This window comes from Gopherus evgoodei, chromosome 2, assembly GCF_007399415.2.
Source record: "Gopherus evgoodei ecotype Sinaloan lineage chromosome 2, rGopEvg1_v1.p, whole genome shotgun sequence".
Taxonomy (NCBI): Eukaryota; Metazoa; Chordata; order Testudines; family Testudinidae; genus Gopherus; species Gopherus evgoodei.
In genome coordinates, this window is record NC_044323.1 from 152,760,822 (window position 1) to 152,786,124 (window position 25,303).

At 38.6% G+C, this 25,303-nt stretch overlaps 2 protein-coding genes across 2 annotated transcripts; one reads left to right on the plus strand and one right to left on the minus strand.

Annotated features, from left to right (window-relative positions):
* Window positions 1–4,213: 4,213 nt before the first annotated feature.
* On the minus strand, window positions 4,214–8,524 carry LOC115645013 (gastrokine-1-like; the record flags this gene model as incomplete). Its single annotated transcript, XM_030549425.1, is given in 4 exon segments — window positions 4,214–4,364; window positions 6,629–6,770; window positions 7,412–7,522; window positions 8,387–8,524. Coding segments are annotated over 4 exon segments (489 nt in total), but the record flags the coding sequence as incomplete, so codon positions are not given.
* Window positions 8,525–19,000: 10,476 nt separating this feature from the next.
* GKN2 (gastrokine 2) lies at window positions 19,001–24,236 on the plus strand. The gene is made up of 6 exons (XM_030551981.1): window positions 19,001–19,012; window positions 20,795–20,848; window positions 21,637–21,768; window positions 22,190–22,300; window positions 23,102–23,255; window positions 24,154–24,236. The coding sequence occupies exons 1-6, from the start codon at window positions 19,001–19,003 to the stop codon at window positions 24,234–24,236; spliced, it is 546 nt and encodes a 181-aa protein (XP_030407841.1).
* Window positions 24,237–25,303: the final 1,067 nt, after the last annotated feature.

Sequence of the window (25,303 nt, forward strand, 5' to 3'; positions counted from 1 at the left end):
TCTGGAGGGGGTGCTCAGGGGACAAGGAGCTGGGGAGTTGGATGAGCTGGGAGTTTGGGGGGGCTGTCAGGAGGCAGGAGTGTGGAAGGGGTTGGGGCAGGCAGGGAGCAGGGGGGGTTGTATGGGTTGGGAGTTCTGGGGGTCCTGTCAGGGGGCAGGGAGCGGTTGGATAGGCATGGGAGTCCCATGGGTCTTGCTGGGGGCGGGGGTGTGGATAAGGGTCAGGGCAGTCAGGGGACAGGTAGGGGGTAGGGTCCTAGGGGGGCAGTCAAGGGACAAGGAGCAGGGAGGCTTAGATGGAGGTGGGGTCCTGGGGGGCAGTTAGGGGCAGGGGTCCCAAGAGGGGGTAGTCAGGGGACAAGGAATGGGGGGGTCGGGGGTTCTGAGGGGGGCAGTCAGGGGACAGGAAGTAGGAGGGAGTGGATGGGGGCATGGCGGGGGTGGGCTGGGGCAGGGCTCCCTGGGTGCACATCCTAATGCAATGTGCTGCGCGCGCCTGTTTCCTAATCAATCTTAGCAAGAAACCAAGATCCATAATATGTGAATTAATTTCTTAAAGGTTTTTCCAATGCAATGTGATTCATCTAAAAAAGTAATTCCATTTCTGAAGAATTTAGCTCCCTGTGACAGCACTTTCACTTGAGAAACAATTTCCTTAGCTATATTTATATGTTTGACTGAGTCCATTCTAAGTCGGCAAATGTTGTTTTTCACTAAAGTTTCTTTGCAGATTTCAGAGTTGCTTTGAATTCTTAGGTTAACTAGCTCAACTTCCATAACATTCATGATGCTTCACTGTAAAAATATACTGATGGATCTGCCTAGTTATGTTTTTTACAGGCCATTTCCATGGGGGAAAATGTGCAGTTGGAGATGGATGAAATATTGCAATATGTCATAATAAACTATAATAAAAATTGGCATTTATGGTCATGTCTTTTGTTGTGTAGTGCTTGAAGATTATAGACCAGATACTTGGCCCTGTTCCAGATGCTTATTGTCCCACTCAACCCTAAAGTTTGGACCCTGCAAAATTGTCCCTGATTTAGGGTAATCATTGATGTTCTAGAACAGGCAAAGTGGCTCCTAGACTACTCCTGTCCCAACCCCCAATGCAAGGTGCAATCCAGGGAGAAAGAGGGTGAGTACAGAACATTCCTCTTCTCGCATAAGCTCTTGCTGCTGGAATAATTCTTTGTGAGCCCTGGGCATCTGTCATAAATTTGAGTAGATTGTCTCCTGACATCCGTCCCTGGCTCTTGCCTAATTCCATTCTGACTCTTTACTTACAGTTTTAATTGGAAATGAGTATACATTTTCATGTCCTGTCTTAAACTCTTACTGAGCACTATTAAACAACAGCTGCACTCCACTACAAAGTGGCTGCATTTCAATAATACACTTATTGATCCTCAAATAGCTACACAGATGAATCTGGATTTCAATAATTATTATTTCAATAATTAGTATATTGATCCACAAATATATATATATATATATATTAGGTCTGTCAAGTGATTAAAAAAATTAATCGCGATTATTTGCACTGTTAAACATAGAATACCATTTATTTAAACATTTTGGGTGTTTTCTACATTTTCAAATATTTTTATTTCAATTACAACACAGAAGACAAAGTGTACAGTGCTCACTTTATGTTTATTTTTATTACAAATATTTGCACTGTAAAAACCAAAAGAGATAGTATATTTCAATTGACTTAATACAAGTACTGTAGTGCAATCTCTTTTTAATGAAAGATGAACTTACCAATGTAGAATTACGTACAAAAAATAACTGCATTCAAAAATGAAACAATGTAAAACTTTAGAACCTACAAGTCTACTCAGTCCTACTTCAGCCAATCGCTCAGACAAACAAGTTTGTTTACAATTTGCAGGAGATAGTACTGCCCACATCTTGTTTACAATGTCACCTAAAGGTGAGTACAGGCATTCACATGGCACTGTTGTAGCCCGCATTGCAAGATATTTACGTGCCAGATGCGCTAAAGATTCATATGTCACTTCATGCTTCAACCACCATTCCAGAATATATGTGTCCATGCTGATGACCAGTTCTGCTCGATAACAGTCCAAAGCAGTGTGGACTGACGCATGTTCATTTTCATCATCTGAGTCAGATACCACCAGCAGAAGGTTGATTTTCTCTTTTGGTGGTTTGGGTTCTGTAGGTTCCACATTGGAGTGTTACTCTTTTAAGACATCTGAAAGCATTCTCTACACGTCATCCCTCTGAGATTTTGGAAGGCACTTCAGATTCTTAAACCTTGGATCAGTGCTTAGAAATCTCACACTGATATCTTCTTTGCATTTTGTCAAATCTGCTGTGAAAGTGTTCTTAAAACAAACGTGCTGGGTCATTGTCTGAGACTGATATAACATGAAATATATGCAGAATGCAGGTAAAACAGTACAAGAGACATATAATTCTCCCCCAAGGAGTTCAATCACAAATTTAATTAATGCAATTATTTTTTTAACGAGCATCATCAGCATGGAAGCATGTCCTCTGGAATGGTGGCTCAATCATGAAGGGGCACACAAATGTTTAGCATATCTGGCACATAAATACCTTGCAATGCTGGCTACAAAAGTGCCATGTGAATGCCTGTTCTCACTTTCAGATGACATTGTAAATAAGAAGCAGTCACCAGCATCTCTTGTAAATGTAAACAAACTTGTTTGTCTTAGCAATTGGCTAAACAAGTAGGACTGAGTGTACTTGTAGGCTCTAAAGTTTTACATTGTTTAGGTTTTGAGTGCAGTTATGTGACAAAAAAAAATCTACATTTGTAAGTTATATTTTCATGATAAAGAGATTGCACTATAGTGCTTGTATGAGGTGAATTGAAAAATATTATTTCTTTGTTTATGATTTTTACAGTGCAAATATCTGTAATAAAAAATAATACAAAGTGAGCACTTTACACTTTGTATTCTGTGTTGTAATAGAAATCAATATATTTGAAAATGTAGAAAAACATCCAAAAATATTTAATAAATTTCAATTGTTATTCTATTGATTAACAGTGCAATTAATCATGATTAATTTTTTTAATCGAGTTAATTTTTTTGAGTTAATCATGTGAGTTAACTGCAATTAATCAACAGTTCTAATATATAATGCATCTGGATTTCAATAATTATTGTTTCAATAATAAGTTTATTGATGCTTAAATAGCCGTCTGGGTCAATAAACCTAATTGAAATACAGCTACCTTATAGTGAAATGCAGCTGTTGTTTAACAGTGTTCAGTAAGAGTTGAATTCGGGGAACGAATCAGTGTACCACAGCCAATTAAAACTGCAGTGGGAAATTTTATATAATCATATTTATTTGCCCTAATTGGAATTTGGCAAGTACACAACCATCAACCCTATTCTTGCAAAAAGAATCATGATTTCTTCAAGGCCCTCATGTTCAGGATCTCAGTTTCAACTAATGGAAAGCACCAGAGTGTTCCTTAATATCACACAGAGAAACTGGTTCATTACTGACATGGGAGACTGCAACCTTCTAAATCAGCGGTGGCCAACCTGAGCCTGAGAAGGAGCCAGAATTTACCAATGTACATTGCCAAAGAGCCGCAATAATATGTCAGCAGCCCCCCAGCACTCCCCCGACCTGCTCCCAGTGCCTCCCTTCTTCCAGCAGCCTTGCCGATCAGTGCCTCCTCCTCCCTCCCCGCACCTCCCGATCAGCTATTTCATGGCATGCAGGAGGCTCTGGGGGGATGGGGGAAGGAGTGAGGGCACGGCAGGCTCAGGAGAGGGAGTGGGAAGGTGTGGAGTGGGGGCAGGATCTGTGCCAGAGCCAGGGGTTGAGCAGTGAACACCCCCCGGCACATTGGAAAGTTGGCACCTGTAGCTCCTGCCACGGGTTTGGTGCCTATACAAGGAGCTGCATATTAACTTCTGAAGAGCCACATGTGGCTCCGGAGCCACAGGTTGGTCCCCCCTGTTCTAAATCATTAGCCTCCTTGCATGTAGCCCCAAGGTTCTCTTTCATTAAGGGCTCTCATCCAAATACTAACCAGGCCCAAACCTGTTTAACCTCAGATCACATCTTGAGCCAGTATCCGTGACAGAAGACAGAAATTATTAGAAACATGGCATAACTTTTATTGACAGATATTGTAACAGCCTAGATATCTGATAACACGGTCATGAAAAGAACTGCAACAAAAATATTATTTTTCTAATCAGTGAGGGCATTGTTAGCAGGATTATATCAGCAACAATTTTATTTGAAAGATGCAGTTTCATCGCAATAGTTTAATGTCATCGTGTGCATTATATTAGTCTTGAAACATTGCCCAGAATAAAATAAAAGGTTGTCTCCTAAGGAAAAAGAAAAACAAAAATTAGTATCAGATGATGGCTAAGGATGTTATCATAGTCATCCATTCATTACAGTCCTGAATAAGTCTCCTGCAAAGAACACTCCAAACCATTTCCCAATCAATCCAAACCATTCAAGGTCTATGTCATCTAATAAAAGCCCTCAATGCACTATCATGAAGTGGGAATCAGTGGATTATTAATTTGTGAGTAAGAGTATTAAAATTCCACCTGCCCTACAGTTAATTCTTTTGTATGACAATGAGTTACTATAATAAAAAAAAACCTCCTTTCCTGCATACAGAATTTTAATATACTGATGCATGATCCAAAGCTCATTGAAGTTAATGAAAAGATTATTTCCATGGGCTTTGGTTCAGTTTCAGGATCACTTGGACGCTAGTGCTTGGATATCTACTCTATCTTAGATATTTACACTGCCAGTATTGGCATATCTGAGTGACTGTGATGTCAACAATCAACAGAGAATGATTTATCCCTCCATGTCTTGAGGCCTCTTCTATTTTTTTTCATTTTATTTTTCAGTACTGATTAAAATCATCTTTAAAATTTTGCTAACAATGTGTAGCAAAGATTCAGCTCAAAAGGAAATAATGGGCCAGATTCATCATTGGGTTGGTTCAATTTTAGTTCAGTACAACTGCACTGAAATCAGTGAAATTATACCAGTGCAAAACTGGAATAACAAAGTGGGTAATAAGGCCCAGTAACTCTGAAAAAGAATCATTATTTGTGTAGTACCAGTCCTAAAGTGACACTGGGTTTCTACATTATAAAAAACTGTCAGCTACTGCGTATTCTAAAAATAGTAAAAAAAATTTAAACAAATCCACTACTGAATAGGGAGACTATGAGGTTTTCAGAGCAGTACCGTGGCATTTCAACACACTTTGCTGAAAGGAGATACTTCTGCCATAATATTGTCCTCTGAACCATCTAGGTCCTCACAAATCCAGGTGAAGTTCACCATTGCGGAGATAGCCAGCATGAGTTCAATGCATCTCTTAAATCCAATTTAAACTATTAAAAAAGGCTGAAGTGGAATCTAAATGGCATATAAGCCTTTATCCTCTCTCCTATATGCACACATGACCTAGCATGACCTAACTTCATCAAAATAAAAAGACCAATCTCTTTCTCGTCTGCAATCAGGCCATGATTTGCAGAAGAGAAAACAAAGGCAATTATGCCACCTAATAACTCAGATTTAAACAAACAATTTCTTTGAACAATTTGTTTCGGTGCAGCTGTGTAGCTCTAGTCTTTGTGTATAAGAGAAAAAGTAGTTTTTTACTTTAATGTGATGATTTTTCTTATTTCTCCAAACTTCAAACATGAGTCAGTCTTCATCAGGTATTGGAGCAATTTTTCAGAACAAAAAAGGAAAAGCCAGTGGTGGAAAATGAATGCTTTAGCAATTTCCACAGACAGATCCATTCCCCACCCCCCATTGTTTCAAACAATAAAGGAAGTTTATCACAATAATTTGGCCACACAAGTGCTATGAAATAAGCAATATCCTAACATTACATGACTTCATATTAATTTTACATACCTTAAATACTTCAAATTTCTATGAAAAATTCCATTATCCTTAATCAAAATGACCCTGCTCCCCATTAAAGTAAATAGGAGTTTTGTCATGGGAAGTGGAATGAGGTATTTAGTGCTCTCAAATATATTCTTCCTCAGATTTTTGGCATTCTGATATATAGAGAAAGATTTCGAGGCTATCAAACCTCCAATAGATTAGAAGGTGGTTGCAAGGTTGAAAGCAGACAAAATTGCTTTGGGTGATATACTACAAGATGAGGGAATAGAGTGGAGAGTGGACAAGTTACATGTAGCTCTAACAGCCTCTAAACCTGCTCTGCAAGGAGATTGGAAGGATGATGAGGGAATAAAGAAATCCTTGTATTTCTCCACCACTTTGGGGAGTGGAAAGAAAGTTGTATGAATATTCATTTAAAATTTTAGATGAGAGCCTGAGCTGAAAAATTCTTTTCTGTATTTTGAACCCCATAAAATCCAGGCATGGTGGGATCTGAACTTTGGGTTCAGCCCCTTATAGAGATTGCCTACAAAATTCAGATCCAGATCTGGGTTCAGATTCTGATGCCTGAAATACCCAAGGTTGCTTCTGGCCCATTTCCATGTAGAAAAGTGACACGCTTGCCATGTTTCATATTGTAAATTCAATGGGTGGTTTTGCAGCATGAAATGTTAGTTAAGTCTGTACTCACCACGAGCTTCACGAGCAACATAGGTTGGAATTCCTTTGCACATAGATTCAACAGACTTCCCATATGGGGCCAGGTCACTGACTGTGGTTTTTGAGACGGTGAATTGCAGTTCCACTGGGGGAGGCCCTCAAGAGCCAGCTTCCTAAACATTCAGTAAGCAAAGCCAGAATAACAGCATTGAATAAAATCATAATCCTTTCTGTGACATTCCTAAGAGTGCACAACTTGTGACAATGTGGGTACAGCCTAAGATACCAGGAGCAAGCTGAGAGTCAGCTCTATTGCTCAGTTCTCCCATAGGGCACAAGTGGAGAATCCAAGAAGGTCTAGGGGCTGAAGACCCCAAAAGGGCACTGAAAAGAGTCATTGGAACAGTGAAGTGCTGCCAATATTTCCACTGCCATGTAAAAACCTTTCCCTTTTATCATTACTCATGCAAACTAGGGGTCCAGTTCACCATTAATCCACACCCTGGGCAGTCACTTTCACCAGTGGACTGCTAAGAGAGTCCGAAATGAGTATAGAACACTACCAGATCAGATTAGTGACATTTTACACCTGCCTTGTTCTGTTGTAAATGACTGCAGTAGGTGCAAGGCAAGAAAGAATGAGGCAATAAGGCTCTAGAATAAAGGCTTGGAGCAAACCATGCTTGGCGAGAAATGTGACTTTTGCTACTGGAGCCTTTGCCTCTTTCTACCATTTTAAGATGATGCATTTTCACAAGCAAACTCCCTAGCTCCACCCCCACCAATCAACCCTACCTTTCCCCCTCTTTCTTACCTTCTTTTCTTTAATCAGCTGCGGAAGCTCCACTGCATCAGGCATAACATTTTTGTTTATTTTAGCAATGATGCAGGCTTTTTTTGAAAGTATCCTGGTTGCAATGTAACCCTGCAAAATAAAAGTACAGAGAGAGTGGCATTTTGTTTCAAAGCAGCTCCTCTCTTTGGTCACAAGTGAAATAAGCCCTGGAATTTGGGGCTCAAAAAATACATGAAGTAATATTGAGAAATGTGTAGAGTAGAGACTTGCTATAATGCAAGCAAATGGTGTTTCTGAATTTTATTTGTTAAGTGATATTATCATATTGACTGGGGCATTTTTATTATGGCTGAAGCAAATGAGCATTCCAATGCAGCTATATGATTGGTATGCTCTGCTGTTTCAGGCATGTGAATGGATGCTCAGTTGATAATACTGGTGCAGCATATATTGTACCAGAAGTAGTAAAAAGGTTAATCAGGACATTTTCAAAGCCATTAAAGGATTTAGGACTAAAAGTTCCCTTGATACTCCCAGGCACTTTTGAAAATCTTTTCCTAATACGCTTGATTCTTTTGCCATGGAAGATCTGGACTCAGATTTAGATTGCAAGTGAAGCGTATGTTTGAAAGTTTGCACCTAACTGGTCTTGCTCATATTTTCCTTGGCTTCAGTGAGAACTACTCTACCGGTTTTGAATTTTAATGAAAACTAAAATAATTCTCTTTTCAAGCTGTCTCTGCTCTCACTTATACAGGCATAAATCAAAAATAGTTCTGCTGAAGCCAATGGAGTTAGTTACTTGCATCAGCGTAACATAGGTGGTGAGATGAGAATCATTGAATCAGACTCATTGAAGTCTTATTTACACTGGCTTAACTCCATTGTTTTCAGCACAGTTACTTACTAGTAATTGATGTCTCAATCCACTGAAGCAGAATGCGCGGAGCTATTGGCTCAAGGAGTCTCCAAAAATGCATATTTGCCACTTACATTGCCATAATCCCAGATGGAGTTCCATGAATTCCAGCCATTGTTTGAATCAATGTTGACCACGTGCTTATCATTGTTGATGCTCACAGTCTGGTGAGAGTTTCCGCCATCGTTTCCCTGATTGTTTTCATTCACATTTTGTTTATTTTTTTAAAAATAAAAAGACAATATGTTTCAATTTCTATAAATCCATGGAAAATCATTGGCCTTAAAATCACATTAAAGAGATATAACAGAAACACTTTGGGGAGTGGTTGGGATGCTGCTAAAACTATCTGAGCCAAAGCATAAAAGTTGTTAGACTCATGGACTCATAGACTGTAAGGCCAGAAGGGGCCATCATGATCCTCTAGTCTGACCTCCTTCAGATCACAAGCCACAGAACCTCACCCACCCATTCCAGTAATAGACCCATAACCTCTAGCTGAGTTACTGAAGTCCTCAAATCTTGATTTAAAGACTTCAAGTTACAAAGAATTTACCATTTACTCTAGTTCAAACGAGCAAGTGATCCATGCCTCATGTTGCAGAGGAAGGCATTTGACAGATATAGTTCCACATAGGAAATTATTAGTTAAATTGGAGAAGATGGTAATTAAAAGAAGAATCAAATGGTGGGTAAGAAACTGGTTAAAGGGGTCATGCTGAAAGGTGAACTCAGGAGGGAGGTTACTAGTGGAGTTCCTCAAGGATCAGTCTTGGGACCGATATTATTTAATATTTTAATTAATGACCTTGGCATAAAAAGTGGGAGTGTGTTAATAAAATGTGCCAATGACACAAAACTGGGAGGTATTGCCAATATGGAGGAGGACCGGAATATCATACAAGAAGATTTGGGTGACCTTGAAAACTGGAGTAATAGAAATGGGATGAAATTTAATAGTGCACAATGCAAGGTCATGCATTTAGGGACTAACAACAAGAATATTTGCTATAAGCTGGGGACATATCAGTTGGACATCACAGAGGAAAAGAAAGACCTGGGTGTATTGATCAATCACAAGATGACTGAACTACCAATGTAATTAGGCTTGTGCCGTGAAAAAGGCCAAAGCAATCCTGGGCTGCATCAAGTGAGGTATTTCCAGTAGAGATAAGGAATTACCATTAGACAAGTCCAGAGACCTCATATGGAATACTGTGTGCAGTTTTGGTCTCCCATATTTAAGAAAGATGAATTCAAACTGGAACAGGTGCAGAGAAGGGATACTAGCATGATCAGAGGAATGGAGAGCTTACCTTACAAGCGGAGACTTATGGGGCTTGGCTTGTTTAGTTTAACCAAACAAAGGCTGAGGGAAATATGATTATGCTATAAATACATTAGAGGGATAAATACCAGGAAGGGAGAGAAGTTATGTAAGTTAAGGGCCAATGTTGACACAAGAGCAAATAGATATAAATTGGCCATCAACAAATTTAGGCTTGAAATTAGAAAAAGGTTTCTAACCATCAGAGGAGTGAAGTTCTGAAACAGCCTTCCAGGACTAGTAGTGGGGGCAAAATATCAAGTGATCTTGATAAGTTTATGGAGGGGATGGTATGATAAGATTGCCTACAATAGCAATCTAACGAATTCCATGAAAAATAAAATACATTTCCCATCCAGCTCTCCCCATCATTAATTTGCAAAGAGACAGCCATTGATATAATTGTACTGTGTTTCTGTGATCAAATCCTCAATGCTATCATTATCCCAGCACTCCACACAATGATTTCATAATATTTATACTATTATCAATATATGATTTGATGTTTCCTAAACTGCCAATAATTGAGTTTTCCCCCTCAGTAAGTAAACAAACTAAATCTTTTCTTAAGCATGCAAACACAATCTTGTGCAATGTCAGTTTAATGCACTAAGGAAAACTTAGATTCTTTTTCAGAAATTTATTTTTCAGCTGTGAAAACTCATACAGCCCAAAAGAAACATTTTGATAAGAGTCGATCATTATACTTACATCATTAGCAAAAATTGTAGCTAGGAAGACTCCGAGCAGAGCAGCAATCACAATCTGAAATTAACATTGGAAGCATAACAATGTAAGTGCTTGCCTTGGTACAACATTCTAAAAGTTCTTTGTTGTCTAAAAATAGGCTTAGGCTTGTGCTTAAATTTAAGCACATACTTAAGTGCTTTGCTGGACTGGATCCTAAACTGTAATCTATTTGAAGATTATTCAAATATGCTGAAATATCATATGGGTAAATCTGTTACCTTTTCTGATGCAAATTCCTTTTAGTCTGGGCAGGATGCTTTGCCTAGGTGAGAAGAGCAACATTTGGCTCATAGTATTTGTGACTGATTTGGCAATTTCCAGCAATATCCTTGAAAAACCTTGCTGAATTAAGTTCAAATATGTTTGGAGTCCATTGTATGAAATGTAAAGGTTATGTATTATTGTGGGTCTGAATGATCAAAGTACTATATTGAACAATATGACAAACAAGAAGGGTCTTTTGGGACAGTACATGTGAAGTATATTTCCTGATAAATATCTAGCGAGAGGTGAATGCAAATTCCCCACCCTCAGTTATGCAAAAGCCCAGCCTTTTGAAGCTCCACCCTAAGCCTTTGTCTGCCGATCACCTGAGGCCAAGATCAAAGGGCCAAGCTGTCTAATGGAAAAACTGAATTATTCATGGTTGTTCTGGTTCTAAGCTAAGACTGCAATGAACTTGTAACCACGGAAAAAGGCTAAGTGGAGTTTGAAGTATTGATTCCTGCCAGAGCCTTTGATGGAGTTGGGGAGTGATCTCTAGTAAACTTATTAAGAGGTATGTAGGTTATTCTATTGTTTTTAATATATTTTCTCTGTAATGTTTTCACCTTAAGAATAAATATACTTGCTGTGTGTTGACTTGTTAGTGCAGACAATCAGAGCCATTCAGAGCCTTCAGAGAGAAAAGAAAACACAGACACTGGCCTTTTTGGATAGTTTGGCTTGCTGGGAATATCACAGTCAGCTATAATCAGGGAACTGTGCAGTCTGGAAAAACTCTGGTCAGGAGGGAGAGAGACGCAGGTCTCTGTCCAAGGGAGGTGACAGCTGACCAGCTGACTGTGTAGAATGGTTGTCCTTGATAGACCGTGGAAAGGGAATATATGTGCAGTTGCCCTGAACTGTGAGAGTATTTAAAACTTCCAAAAAAAAAGTGTATTTAAAAATAGTGAAATATCCAGGATGTGGGAGACAAGCTGACAAACTCTTGGATAGGAGGTGAACCCTTTGGATGGAATATTTCATTCTTTAAAAGAGAGTTTTAAAAGAGAGTTGATTTTTCCCTCAATGTTTTTAATTTGAATATTGACCAGAGCAATAACATTACATTATGTGTGTATTCATAAAGGGTTAGGGCATGCCTGATCAGCACAGTCTTGTGCTGAGAACAGTGCAGAGATACATAACCTGCCCATCTCCACTACCTTTAGGGTGAGGCATGCCCCGAGGAAACATCTTGGTAACATCTCTGTACTTCTCCAAGTGCATTTCTGGATAGCTTTTATGGCTTCTTAACCCCTTCCCCATGTGGGTCACACAGGGCAGGGGAATTCTCTTTAATTCCTTCCCCATATTGACTAGTCAAACTAAATCAAAATTCAGACTGGTTCAGTACCTGACTATGCTTTGCTGGAAGTGATTGGGTATTTATAGAGGACATAATTTAAGAGTTCACATCCGAGATTGATTTTCAAGTTGAGACAGACACAACATAAACAAACCCTGAAACTACATAAGTAGCACTTCTTTGTTTCAGTCCAAAGAAAATGTTAACAATACCCCTGAATACAGAAATAAATAATGGAAGGGCTGACACAGTCTTATTTATTGCAGAAAACAATAATGCTAAATGCTTTTGTTATTCTGTTCTAAATACATGCATAATTTTTACATAGGCTAAATATTATTCAAACTTCCCTAATTTATTTACTCTAAGTCAGAGCCAATACATATTATTGTAAGATTTAATAATTTTTACATTATGTCATTTCAAGACATAATTATTGTCTTAGAGACAAATTTTGAAATCTTTCCTCAGATGTCAATTCCCACTGACTTCCATAAGAGCTTCTCATGGGTAAGGGCTGAATGTGACTCAGTAACTTCTTAGACTTAATTCCTCAACAAACTAGGACGAGTTTAAATACAGTTTTGCTCTCCGGGCATATATCCAGATTCTCACATTTCATGATTCTATGGATCAGATTCTCCCTGCACTTCTGTGATCGTACACCAGTGTTGTATATAACCCCCTCAAATTTCATGGAATTGCTTCTGATTTATGCTTAGGTACTGTAAATGAGGATCGGGTACTCTGTAGACAATACCACATGTATTTAAGTCTAGGATAAAAATTATCTCCTATTTCCATTAAAATTCTAGAGATTAATGCATAGATGGGTCCATTTCCTTATGGAGTGAAATCTTTGCTGAAAGTACAATTTCTAAAACTTCTCATGAAGTTAGCAGTAGTTCTGCATGTGCATGGTCACACTCCAACCATGTGCAACATTCCTGTTGTATAAGAAGAAAGTAGTAAATGTACTCACAGCGAGCTTCATTTTGATGGCAGAGGAAATTCAAGATCTGCTGGGCTAAATGAAACAAACTCTCCTACTTTTTATACACCAGTTTCTAAAGTTAAATACGGGAAGGTTAAATACTGAAATAAACTTATCTTATTGGCATGTATCCATTCATTTATGACATTACACATTGTTTCCTGGTGTAATTGCTCTAACAAGCAATTTGTCACCAGACTGATAGTGTCAATCACATGTAGCAGATAAGATACCATTTGTAATGGTAAATTCAATATATTTTATCATAACTTTCTGTTATGCAGAAGTTACACACAGTACATTTCTTTTAACAATGCTTAATCAATCCTAGATGATTAATCCATAAAGTCAAACAAGATTCCCAGTGACAAATTTTGCCTGCATGTCAAAGGCCTCACCCCAGATATCATATATTCATAATTCATAATATTGATAAAGTATACCAGATTGCCAGCCTCAAGCATTCAAAAATTAGTCAAGCCCCACAAAATCATGAGATGCTCTAGGTCTAGTTGAAACACAAATTAAAGACAAATTTTTCACTAGAACACTCTCTAAAAAATTCTCATTTTCCAATCAGCTCTACTTCACACCCACTTTACAATGCCAGAGTGATATAAAGAGGCCTTCATGAAACGAAGAACTCAAGCAACTGGGTCAGATCTTCCAATCTATGTGCTTCCTTAACCTTAATGCAGTTATGACAATTTAAAACAGCCAATTGTACATAGAAGCATCAGGCCTGATTCTCATTTACACTAAGGCTATTTTGAAGTGAACCATTGTGATGTGTAAAGGGATGGTGCAACATTATCTGTTGTCTTGCATCCTGAGTTATCATTTACACTTGTGGTAAGTGAAGGCAAAGGAGCTGTAAAATTCTACATTTAGCACAAGGTATAAAGTAGAGACCACTCAGGCCAATAGACTGCTGAGTGGAATGATCTACAGTTCTTGTAATCTATCTGAATTGCAGATGGCAAATGGAGCTGCATATGTGTGCTGTCAATGGAATCCAAAACACACAGAACAGTACATTGTTCATGTCATCAACTCCCCTCTTTTTTTCTGGACCATTAATAAATTGGGTAGTGATCATGAGAAAGGGATCAAGGAAACTGAACTACGTAATGCCATTAAGCTAATCTCTGTGGTACCATTAGCAACAACTTGGAAAGTTCCTTTGTCCAAGAGTTCAATAACCAGAGCCATTTTGGCCATCACAGATAATATGTCTCACTTGGAAGTCTGAATCTACAATCCCCCATCAGCTTTTCATTGTTTATATAGTCTGTTTGGCAAACTTGTATGGCTGGAGTTATTGATTGTAAGACAAAATTATGGAAACTAAATAGAATGGTAGAAATCAGAGAAGGAAACGTTCCAGCTGTACAAGATCCCATTCCTTGGCCTATGTTTCCTGTAATATTATCTTTAAAGCTTTGCTCAGAACATTTTCTGTCTATATACAGACTCTTAGAGGTTATCAGACAACAAGGAAACTCATATTGTTAAGAACCAACTTAAACCAAAAGTGAATTAGTGTCATGGAGTCCCCGGGCGATGCTCCAGTCAGGACTTGGGGAGCCCAGGGCCGCCCAGCCTGGGGGGGCGGGAGGGTGGCAAGTGGGGCAATTTGCCCCAGGCCCTGGGTCCTGCAGAGGCCCCCACAAGAATATAGTATTCTATAGTATTGCAACTTTTTTTATGGAAGGGGCCTCTGAAATTGCTTTGCCCCAGGCTTCCTGAATCCTCTGGGCAGCCCTGGGGGAGCCTCCTCTCCCTTGGAGCAGACTGTCTTCAGGGCAAGAAACTCACATGGCTTCACCTTCCTGGGTCTGACCTTGGAGCATTCAGCATATGCCCCACTGTGTGCTTCCCACAGGGTGTCCGCCCAGGCTGGGTCCTGGGGAAGCCAGAGGGTCCTGCACTCACCCCCACTTCATGGTCAGATGTGACTTTTAGCCAGCCAGTAAAACAGAGGTTTATTAGACAACAGGAACACGGTCTAAAACAGAGCTTGTAGGTACAGAGAACGGGACCCCTCAGCCAGGTCTATTCTGGGGCTCAGCGAGCCAGACAACCCCCGTCTGCCCTCACTTCCCATCTCCAGCCAGCTCCAAACTGCAACCCCCTCCAGCCCCTCCTTTCTGGCCTTTGTCTCTTTCCCAGGCCAGGAGGTCACCTGATCTCTTTATTCACCTTTAGCTAGCCCCTTGCAGGGGGGAAGGACCCCGGCCTTTTGTTGCCAGGAGGCAGAGTGTCGGCCATTTATGCACACTGGAGACTTAAGAAATGTATAGGGGAAACTGATGCACCCACACAGTATTCTGAGGAAATGTTAAGAACAGTCCCAATTCATCACAATTAGATTCTATTTCTGAGGCCCAAAGACATTTTCATTTTATACATATATATTTGCTTTTTCATGAATATTTCCACATCCTTTTAAGCAGGATCAGAACTAGAAATAGTGAAATTAGGGTTGGACTAACCCAAGGAATTTTTTTTCTAACCATACGATTTGTAGAACCCTGAACCTGAACCTGCCCCTGCTCTTGGGGAATGAAACCCCAGGACAAAGGCTCTTGTAGGCAAATGTTATTACATCATGAGACAATATCAAGATATTACCAATGTGGTTATGTACTATGTGGTCAAAATGAAGCAACTAGTGGTAACTGGGAAAACTCTGATGAAACCATATTCCGTTGAAATATGTGGTTCAGTCAAAATCAAAATACTTCGTGAAATTGGGTCCATTTTGCCAAATTTACTTTTAAAAAATTTAAAATAAGCTCCAACAACATTGAAACATCCCATTTCAACATTATGGGAATGAAACATTTCAATTTTTCATTTTGAAATAATTTTCATTTAGAATTATTTTACTATTTGTACTATATATATATATATATATAATATAACTTTTTAAAAACTTGAACTTTAAACAAAACATTTCAGTTTTGTCAAAATGAAACATTTTGAATGGCCTGAAGTGAAAACTGATTTGGAATTTCCCTTCACAGAGAATTTTGAAATGTTCTTTTCCCCCTCCCAACCCAAGTTTGGAATGAAGCCAAATGTAGAAATCCTTTACAGAATGGATCTTCTGTTCTCCACATGTCCGTAGTAGCAATTTTCATTCAGGCCTGGCCAGTACAGGAATCCAGACACAGCTTCGTCTACAGCCCTTGCATAAAGTCCTGCTAAAGCAAAAACAAAAGAATGCAAAGGCTGGTGTGGTACAGTTTGTTGGTTTTTCAGGCGTGGTAGGCACTTTTTCCCTCGTGGTAGCTTATCTCTTCTGGATGGAACAAATATTTATCAAAACCACCCGAAGAAACCATGTTTCAACAAGGGAGTTTTTTGTATGAATATTTTTTTCTATCTTAATTTGTTCAATTTGATTTCCTATGTGGTGTTAGCCTTATGAATTTAAATTTGCTGGATGACTGGAAATCAGTCTTTAACTGAAATTGCACAAGTTTTTCCTTGATTCTATTTTTAAGATCCCTTCATTTAAATTATCTACAGTGGGTGCTGGGGCTAAAACAATGGGCCAGATTCTCCTTTTGGTTATACCAGTGTAACTCAAGAGTAACTCCATTAACTTTAAGAGTATTGCACTGATATAAATAAAGGCAGACTTGGACCCATGAAAATGACAAAGACTGACAATTCCTCGCAACAAGAAATTAATTTGATTTTCTCTATTTTTACAAGCATTTACAGTGCATTTTCTTTTGTCCCAGCACCTGAGTCCAGCTCTATTCCTTCCTCCCATATTCTCTGTGCAGATGTCACCAGTTGTCACCAGATCTTGAGTGAAACAACTAAGACAAAGTGGCTGATTTGGGGAATGTGGAAAAGAAAAGTTTGCAACCCCCTGACTTAGACCAAAAGCAGCCAAGGCAAGAAACTGGCTTTGGGACATGTGAATATTCAGCTGAAAGATCTGGTTCACAGAGGGATATTCAGACCTGAAGTGGTCACCTTATATAAAACCTCATTCTGCATGAAAGTTGACAGTAGTGAGAGCTGTGCACATGAAATTCGACATACAGGAGTCTCCACTGAAATGATACTGCAGTTTGGTCTCCGTTGGTCATTCAGTCCTTGATCTCTCTGCTGAGACTGCAAAGAAAGAAAGAATGCTGAAAGTAAAAGAGATGATACATAAAAGATATAAAAATAAAATATAATGGATTATTGTAAAGAACTAGGAAATACAGTATTTAGGAAGGAAAATTTTATGGAATTTAAACTCTTTCTTTGATATAATTTTAGACACTAGACCAAAATTGAAGACTATTATTTTTGAAATACAGAATGTGTCCTTTGTGTAGGACCTGATCCAATGCCCACTGAAGTTATATGAAGATTCCAGTGGAAAATAGATTAGGTCCAGTAGAACCGCTGGTGTTTTTCCGTTGACTTTGGTGGGCATTGGACTAGCCAACTTGTAGCATAATGCAGTTCTGGGCAAAGAATAAACCTGCTGGACTTAAAATGAACTCTGTTAAAACACATATAATTAGTTGGTCAAATTTATTTCTTAAATAAATGGGAAAACTGCCTGTTTTCTCTCTCTCCCTCATGCACCTCTGTGAAACAAGCAATGTCCAAAAGTCTCACCCTCTTCTTCTCCCACACCCACCCACAAACACACAGGGCTCCTTCCTTTGAACTTATATATTATTGGCAATGGTGGGCCTGTGTGTTTACTTAGGGAGTTCTCTGCCCCTGCTAGTGCCTTAAGGCAAAGAACAGGTAATGATGCTATTTTCACTTGTGCTATCTGATATGGAATTATTAAGAGAACACAGATGGAACGTATCCATTTTTATAGAGTAATTTTTCACAATACGACCACACTGTAAGGGAGGTAATGAGCTCTAGCTGAAATAAAGAACAGTTGTAATTTGGATTCTGTTCCACACTCTTCCAGTGATCCATCTTGTGACAATTCACACAATTCTCACGTCCTCTCTGTGCTAGTTTCCCCATACATCTTTATATCAGGGAGACTAAGACTTACCTAATTCATGCATTCAAAGCATTATTATTATTAACAATAATAATAATAAATCATTTAAATTACAGTAGTTTTTAATGTGCTATTTTGGAAGCAATAGCTAAAAACTGTGAGGTGCAGTAGCTGACTGGTTCAGGTGTTCAACTAAAATCCTGCAGGGTGTGGGGGTTTGGCTCAATATAACTCATGCTAAAAGGCAATGTCCAGTTTACCCAGCTGCAAAATGGGTACCTGATCTATCAGGTTAGGGCATTCAAAGGTGGTCACCTGTGATACTGGCCCCATAATGCCCTGGTGTTCCATTAGGGTGACCAGAAAGAAAGTGTGAAAAATTGGGACGGAGATGGGGAATAAGGCACCAATATAAGAAAAGGCCCCAAATATCAGGACTGTCCCTATAAAATGGGGACATCTGGTCACCCTATGTTCTGTTGGCTATGAAACTGATATGCACTAACTGCCAGCCTGAGGAGACATTGGCTTGGGGAAACCTTGACTTTGACCTATAAAGTTGACCTATTCTTTGATATTTAGCCAGTACTTGTGGGTTGCCATGAATGGATATTTCTGTCCAGGTTCATCTTTAAGCTATGTGAGTGTTTGGGGATGAAGATACAGAAAAGGAAATTTAAACAGTAGGAAAGAACAGTAGAGTCTTTCCTTATATCCATTTCTGCCAATAAAGAAGGCCTGACAAGTTAAAATTATGTATGTGTATCAAAAATTAAAATAGCACTTATATCCACTAGAGAATTAATTAGTAAATAATAGATATTTGTGAAGTGAGCAATTTTAATCTTTTCAGGGCGGACTAAAGTGCTTTCAACATATCAGACCCAAAATTCAGATAAAGCAGTTTACCATGGTGTGGCATGTAGATATGGAATCACTGAAGTCACAACGCATATTTCTGTCAAGTGTTTTCCACACCTATAGCAAGATATAAAAGTTACAGGTCTCTGCAATTTTTTTCCATTTCATCCACAACTTGTTCTTATCCGAAAGAAAAATGAACACAGTTGTGAGTATATTTGTCCTTTGTTTCAGTTGTAATTATTTTAAAAGCTACTACAGTATGTATAGAAAAATGTGAATTCTTTTTGACTAGAAGCTAGAGTATTCAGTGAAGTTAGCACTGTTTTGAGAATAATTATGTTTCATGTTTCATTTGCTGGTACAATAAGAAGGTACTGTTCTGCATTCTTTGTGCTGCAATAATCTCCTTGAAATCAGTGGGAATCATGCATTAACCAAGGATGCAGGATTGAGCCCAAACTTAAGCATGTTTCATTGCTAATTTTTGTTATAATTTTTTAGAGGAATCAAGAAATATTTTGGAAGCGATCAATGTAATTTTTGAATAGCAAGAAAAAATTAACTTCTCAAAAGGAAAAGTATTGTCTGTTGTTTTCTGAATGAAATAATTAAGATAACTGAATTTACAAATTTCAGAGTAGCAATCGTGTTAGTCTGTATCCACAAAAAGAACAGGAGTACTTGTGGCACCTTAGAGACTAACAAATTTATTACAGCATAAGCTTTCGTGAGCTACAGCTCACTTCTTCGGATGCATAGAACGGAACACACAGACAGGAGATATTTATACATTCAGAGAACATGAAAAGGTGGAAGTATGCATAGACTCTTCCTGTTGGTGTGCATGCTTCCACGTTTTCATGTTCTCTGTATGTATAAATATCTCCTGTCTGTGTGTTCCGTTTTATGCATCCGAAGAAGTGAGCTGTAGCTCACGAAAGCTTATGCTGTAATAAATTTGTTAGTCTCTTAGGTGCCACAAGTACTCCTGTTCTTTTTGTGAATTTACAAAATTTTTACACAGATAAAAGTGTGAGAAATGTCTCAGACATAGTCAGACAAGGAATGGTAAAATGCATATGAATATTACTGTCTGGTAGAAAATATTTAGCAAGTTTCATTTTTTAAATTTAGATTTTGGACTGGGTTTTGTAATATTTTATCTAGTAAAGTAGGCCTCAACCAAATATGGGAACCTAGGAAATGTCATACTAGATCTGACCTGCGGTCATTATAGTCGTACCAGTCTCAGACAGTGATCAGCACCAGATTTTTTCAGAGGAAGGTACAAGAAACCATGCTGTGGGCAGTTAGGGAATCATCAATCACCAGATATAAATATCCCAGATTTTGTGGGAGATCAAAATCTGGATATGCTTCTAGTTCCAGTGGAAAGGGGCAGGGATTTGGGGTCTGACCATCTAAAAGTTTTTGCTTGTTTTTGCTAACGCTTATTTAATGTCAATGACTAACATTTTGGAGTAAGAAAGTGTTTGTTAAATACCTTCTTCCCTTCAGCTGAGGCATGAGAGCTGATATACTTTGAGACCCCACCAACAGGCCCTCCAACAAAACTAGGAGACAGTAGGTTTGGGATTCCTATCTCTAAGACAAAAAACACAAGTATCAAAACAATCAAAAAGTAGATAGATAGATAGATACCATAAAAATTTAAACAAGTTCACAAGTAGAATTTTTTTAAATTCCTTTTTGGGTTCCCTTTAAGATTAAGCAGTTTTTATAAAGTTTCACAGTGATACAAGCAAAATGAAACGTAACCAGGAGAAACTTACAATTGGAAAATGTAATTATTTTCAGATAAACTGCATGCAATGCAAAGTGGATAATTTTTCAAGCTTTGGGAATAAAATAGCTTCCCTTGATTCATTAATTGTGCAAGCTCTGAGTTTTGGCCTGAACTCTGTCCATGTGTCATGGTGGTTTTTAGTGTTTCTACTGCATATGAATGCTGTTATTTCTTTTTCAGGCTACAGTAATTGCTGTGCTGGGAGTCTTCTGGATTCAAGCTTATTCATATGAAGTAAGTAGACTGCCAATGCTTTGTACTGCCTAGTATTCATTTGTAATACATTAGGTCCCTGGAGAAATGGGGTAACCAGGAAGTAAAGTACTGAGGAAGTTAATAAAATGCTTATTGCTGAGCACAAATGAAAATGTAATCTTCACCAAATCAGACAATCCTATAAATTAAGGAGCCAATCCTGCTGTCATTGCTCAGGAAGAACTTCCATTGACACCTGCCTGAGGAAGGACTGTTAGATAAGGCCCCAAAGAAGAAAAAGACCTGTGAGGTCACCTCCTTCCATCTCACTAAATCAGTTCAGGATTATTCCCTACTGTATAGATATTTGCCAGCGCAACACTTCCTAGGCAAGAGTAATCCACAAGCCAATGGATCTTGCCATAAAGAAATTATTGCTGCTTTATACATCCTAAATAATTGTGTTCACTTTATAAATCGTTGCTCCTGGTTATCTCCCTTCTAAAAAATATCTTCACTTTCTTAATATTTCATCATATCATATATAGATAGTATCTCCCTCCTTAATCATCCCTTAGTGAAGCGAGATGCAGCAGGCCTGATTCTTATTTACAGTAAAGTCCCTTTACACCACTCTGGTAGTGTGAAGGGGCCTTATATTGCCAAAGTGATGCAAAAGGGCCATAGCGTAAATAAAAATCAGACTCATTTTAGTTCTTTGACTTCATTAGTCCTGGAATCATAACAGGTAAAATACTGTCTTTTATGTTGCACTTTTCAGATGAGTGAAAAAGGTGACTATCACATATTTTGTGTTTTGTAATCAGATTTATAGCCTCCCAGGAACAAATGGTGACTATGTCCAGCAAACTGTGACTATTAGCAATGAACTTCATATTGCTGATATCCATATCCATGCTGGGATATGCTCCTCTGATACCATTTTTGACTACAAACATGTAAGTGAAACCAAGAATCTGTCTTGCCTCAAAATCATCTCAATGGTTTTTTTCTTTTTTTAAACACAGTAAACTAGCTTGATACCTCTTCTTCCTCCTCATGAATAATCCTTAAACGATGTCTATTTTAGTCATCCATCTCTTTGATTTCTTCATATGTCTATGCAATGCAACAGAAATACAAAATGAAGAAAAGATAAATTTTGCCCTTAGAATGGTACATAGACATAAACCTGGAGATGTAAATTCTGTTTCCAGTTACAATGGTGTGAATGCAGAGTAACTCCATTGAAGTCCATGTATTCACTCTGATTTACACTATTGTAGCTCAGAGCAAAATTTGGCCCAGCATACAAAGAGAATTAACAACTGGGTAGCAGTAACTGTTTTCAAATTATAAACCTGCTCTTGTATATCACAGGGATATATTGCTACAAGGCTGTTTTCCCGGAGGGCCTGCTTTATCTTGAAAATGGAGAAAGGATATATCCCAGAGCTGGAAGAAATTGGACGGCTTGCTTACGAGAAACAGGTAATTCTCTGAAGTATTATGTACTATATATAAGCAAGTCACGTTAGAGAGGTGGTGTGATGGAAGTAAAAGGTACTGCCATCTGGAATATTCTCTTTTCTTAGGAGTCTTTCTTATTAGACCGGTGATAACAAAACAGAGACTTTGATACTACAGTGATGCAGGTTTCAGAGTGGTAGCCATGTTAGTCTGTATCAGCAAAAAGAATGAGGAGTACTTGTGACACCTTACAGACTAACAAATTTATTTGAGCATGCTCAGGGATTGCATAACTAGTTAGCATGCCAGAGTCTCTGAACATCTGGTCATCAGTTTACTTGGGCCAACCCATGAAGTTCCTATATACAAGCAAAACATTCACTGAAATCAATAGAGATTTGGCTTGAGTGGGAATTTCGGAATTCAGCCTCTTATATGACAGGTGAACAATAACATATTCATAGCAAAATTACTTAATATATTTATAATAACTGTACTGATTAGGAGGGTGAACATGGAAAACAAAGTGAAAGCTGCCAAAGTGTAAAACTATAGGGCTGATCTATATTATTATTAATCATTATTAAGTATTTTATTAATGCAGTTTATTTTTGCTATGTGTATATAATTACCAGTACTCTTCAGTGAACTTTGTGGCTATTTCCTTCTTTGTAATTAACAATCTGTTACTTCTGTAGATGATGCTTTGTATGTGGCTAGAGAAAATTTGTTAGAGGTGGGTGGGTTTTCTCACAAGGATGTTACAGAAGATTAAGGAATAAGATGTCTTGCTAACTATATTTTAATATTTTCTCCTTTAAGATGATGAACAAGATGTTTTCCCAGAAAAACCTGTGGGTGCAATATGAACCCAGTGATTCTATAATTGGTGAAATCAAGGAGTGGCTTATCTTTGGTAAACCCATTGAGAAACTCTGCAAAGGTGTGCCTGTCTACAGGGTTCACAAGGTTGAAGGTGAGTAACAAGAATGAAACCAAATTCTTTAGAAAGTGGTGAGTCATAAAGAAGCTGTTTTCCTAGTTCGATCTCTGGTTCTGATGTGAGCTATAGTTCCTAAGCACCTCACACTCCTTCGCATATTTCCTTGGGATCAGTGTTATTATTCCCCATTTTATCGATGGGTAACCAAGGCAGAGAGAGGCTAAGGGTGGAACGCTCAAAAGGAATTAGAATAACTCCTTTTGAGCATCCTACCTTAAGTGACTTGCCCAGGGTCACACAAGAAGTCTCTGGCGGAGCAGAGAATTAAACCAGGTCTCCCAAGTCCAAAGTTAATACCCTAATCACTGGTCTGTCCTCCCTCTCCTGCTGAATATAAAATAACAGCTTGGGCTTATCTGTGTTAAAGCAACTCTGAACTCCACAATTTAGTAATGAGATGAATTTGCTGGAGTGGTAGCCCAGGATCTGTCTTGCAAGGCAGACAATGTAGCACTTTCTGGAGCCCCTATTGATGCTCCTCCATTACACCCTGTTGCTGGCATAGAGGGTGTGACCATGGGAAGGGCGGTGGAGCCAAGATACCTTTGTTCTCTAATGATCCCCTGCCAATGGCTATAGTAGGTCTAACTTATGCCAGAGCACTGACTTGACACATGGCTGGCCCAGGACCAGAAGCACAAAAGGTAGCTTAAAACTGCATTTGCATCTCCTTTGTTTGAGCTGCACCATAAGAGTCTGATCCAACTCCCACGCAAATCAACTGGAATCTTAAATGTGTGTTCAGCTGAACCCTAACTGACAATCAGGTCCTGTACTTGTATTTTATTGTATTTTATTGTATTTTATTTTATTGCTTGATTTTGGAGGAATTGTGACTGAAAATATATTTGTGTCCTTGTTTCCTATTTAGGTGCCATAAGAGCTGGTGGCTGTGCTAAGGCAGGAATTCTGGGCATTTTGGGCATTTCAATCTGCGGAAAGATCGATATTTAGACATAACCCTGGCAGTGCCTTTGTTTGGAATGGGCTTATTATTTTCTAGGTGTGCTCATACTTTGTAAGTCACGAGCAACGTTATTAAATTGGTATAGATCTCATTGTTCCAGATAATCAGCCTCTCCCAATCTTTCTGCAAACTATGATCTACTAATAAAAGAATGAAACATTCCAACTGCCTTGTTTTTCTTTTGCAAAACAAGCAGCACACAACTAAATGAATCCCCTCTCCTCTTATATTTGTGCTTTTATTCTTCCCTCCAAAGCAAAATAAAGCTGTCCTTGGTCCATTCATCTGTTCAGCATGAAATGTATCATACACAAAACTCCCCAGGGAAGTCAGCACCTAGATACTTCAGTGACTGGCACTCCACAAATGTGATGGCTATAGATACTGAGATAGATAGATAGATAGATAGATAGATATCCAAACTAGCAGCCAGATCTTTAATACTTCAAAACTCCCTTTAGGATGTTTTATTTAAACCTTACTTTTAGAGATGCATCTGAACCAAATACCCAGATCTTAACATCCTCAAACTTTGAGAAAGTTTAGATCTGGAAGTTTACATTCAGCCCCTATTTTTATTGTGAGATGAACCAAACCAAACACTGGATGTGAACACAAGCCCAACTTGGGAAAAGTCTGGATGGGACCCTTTGTTTGGCAGTGCATTTCAGGTTCCTCACTGACTTAGATTGCAATTTTCAAAAGGGGCCTTCATCAACTGGAATTGACTGCCTAATTTACTTATACCCTTTGAAATGTCACCATCATTTATCATCATTAATAATAATTGTTTGTGTTGTAGTAGCAATTAGGGCCCTAGTCAAGGACCAGGTGTTGGGTGCTGTAAAAATACAGAATGAAAAGATATGTGCCCCTAAAAGCTTACTTCCCAGGTTATAAAGAACCTTTTCCTCAGCACCAATTCTAAAAGCTGTGCCTATTGCTAAGTGTACTTCACATGTTTTCCCAGAGGGCAGCTTGCAAGGGGAACTGAAGGACACAAGGTAGCATAGCATAGCTACATCTCTGTCTCCTAGATTTCAGGAGGGAATTA

Excerpts from the sequence above, each read along its gene's own strand:
- GKN2 (XM_030551981.1), top strand. Across the intron at positions 20,849-21,636 it reads TTCAAGCTTATTCATATGAA|ATTTATAGCCTCCCAGGAAC; the intron begins GTAAGTAGACTG and ends TTTTGTAATCAG. Across the intron at positions 22,301-23,101 it reads GGCTTGCTTACGAGAAACAG|ATGATGAACAAGATGTTTTC; the intron begins GTAATTCTCTGA and ends TTCTCCTTTAAG.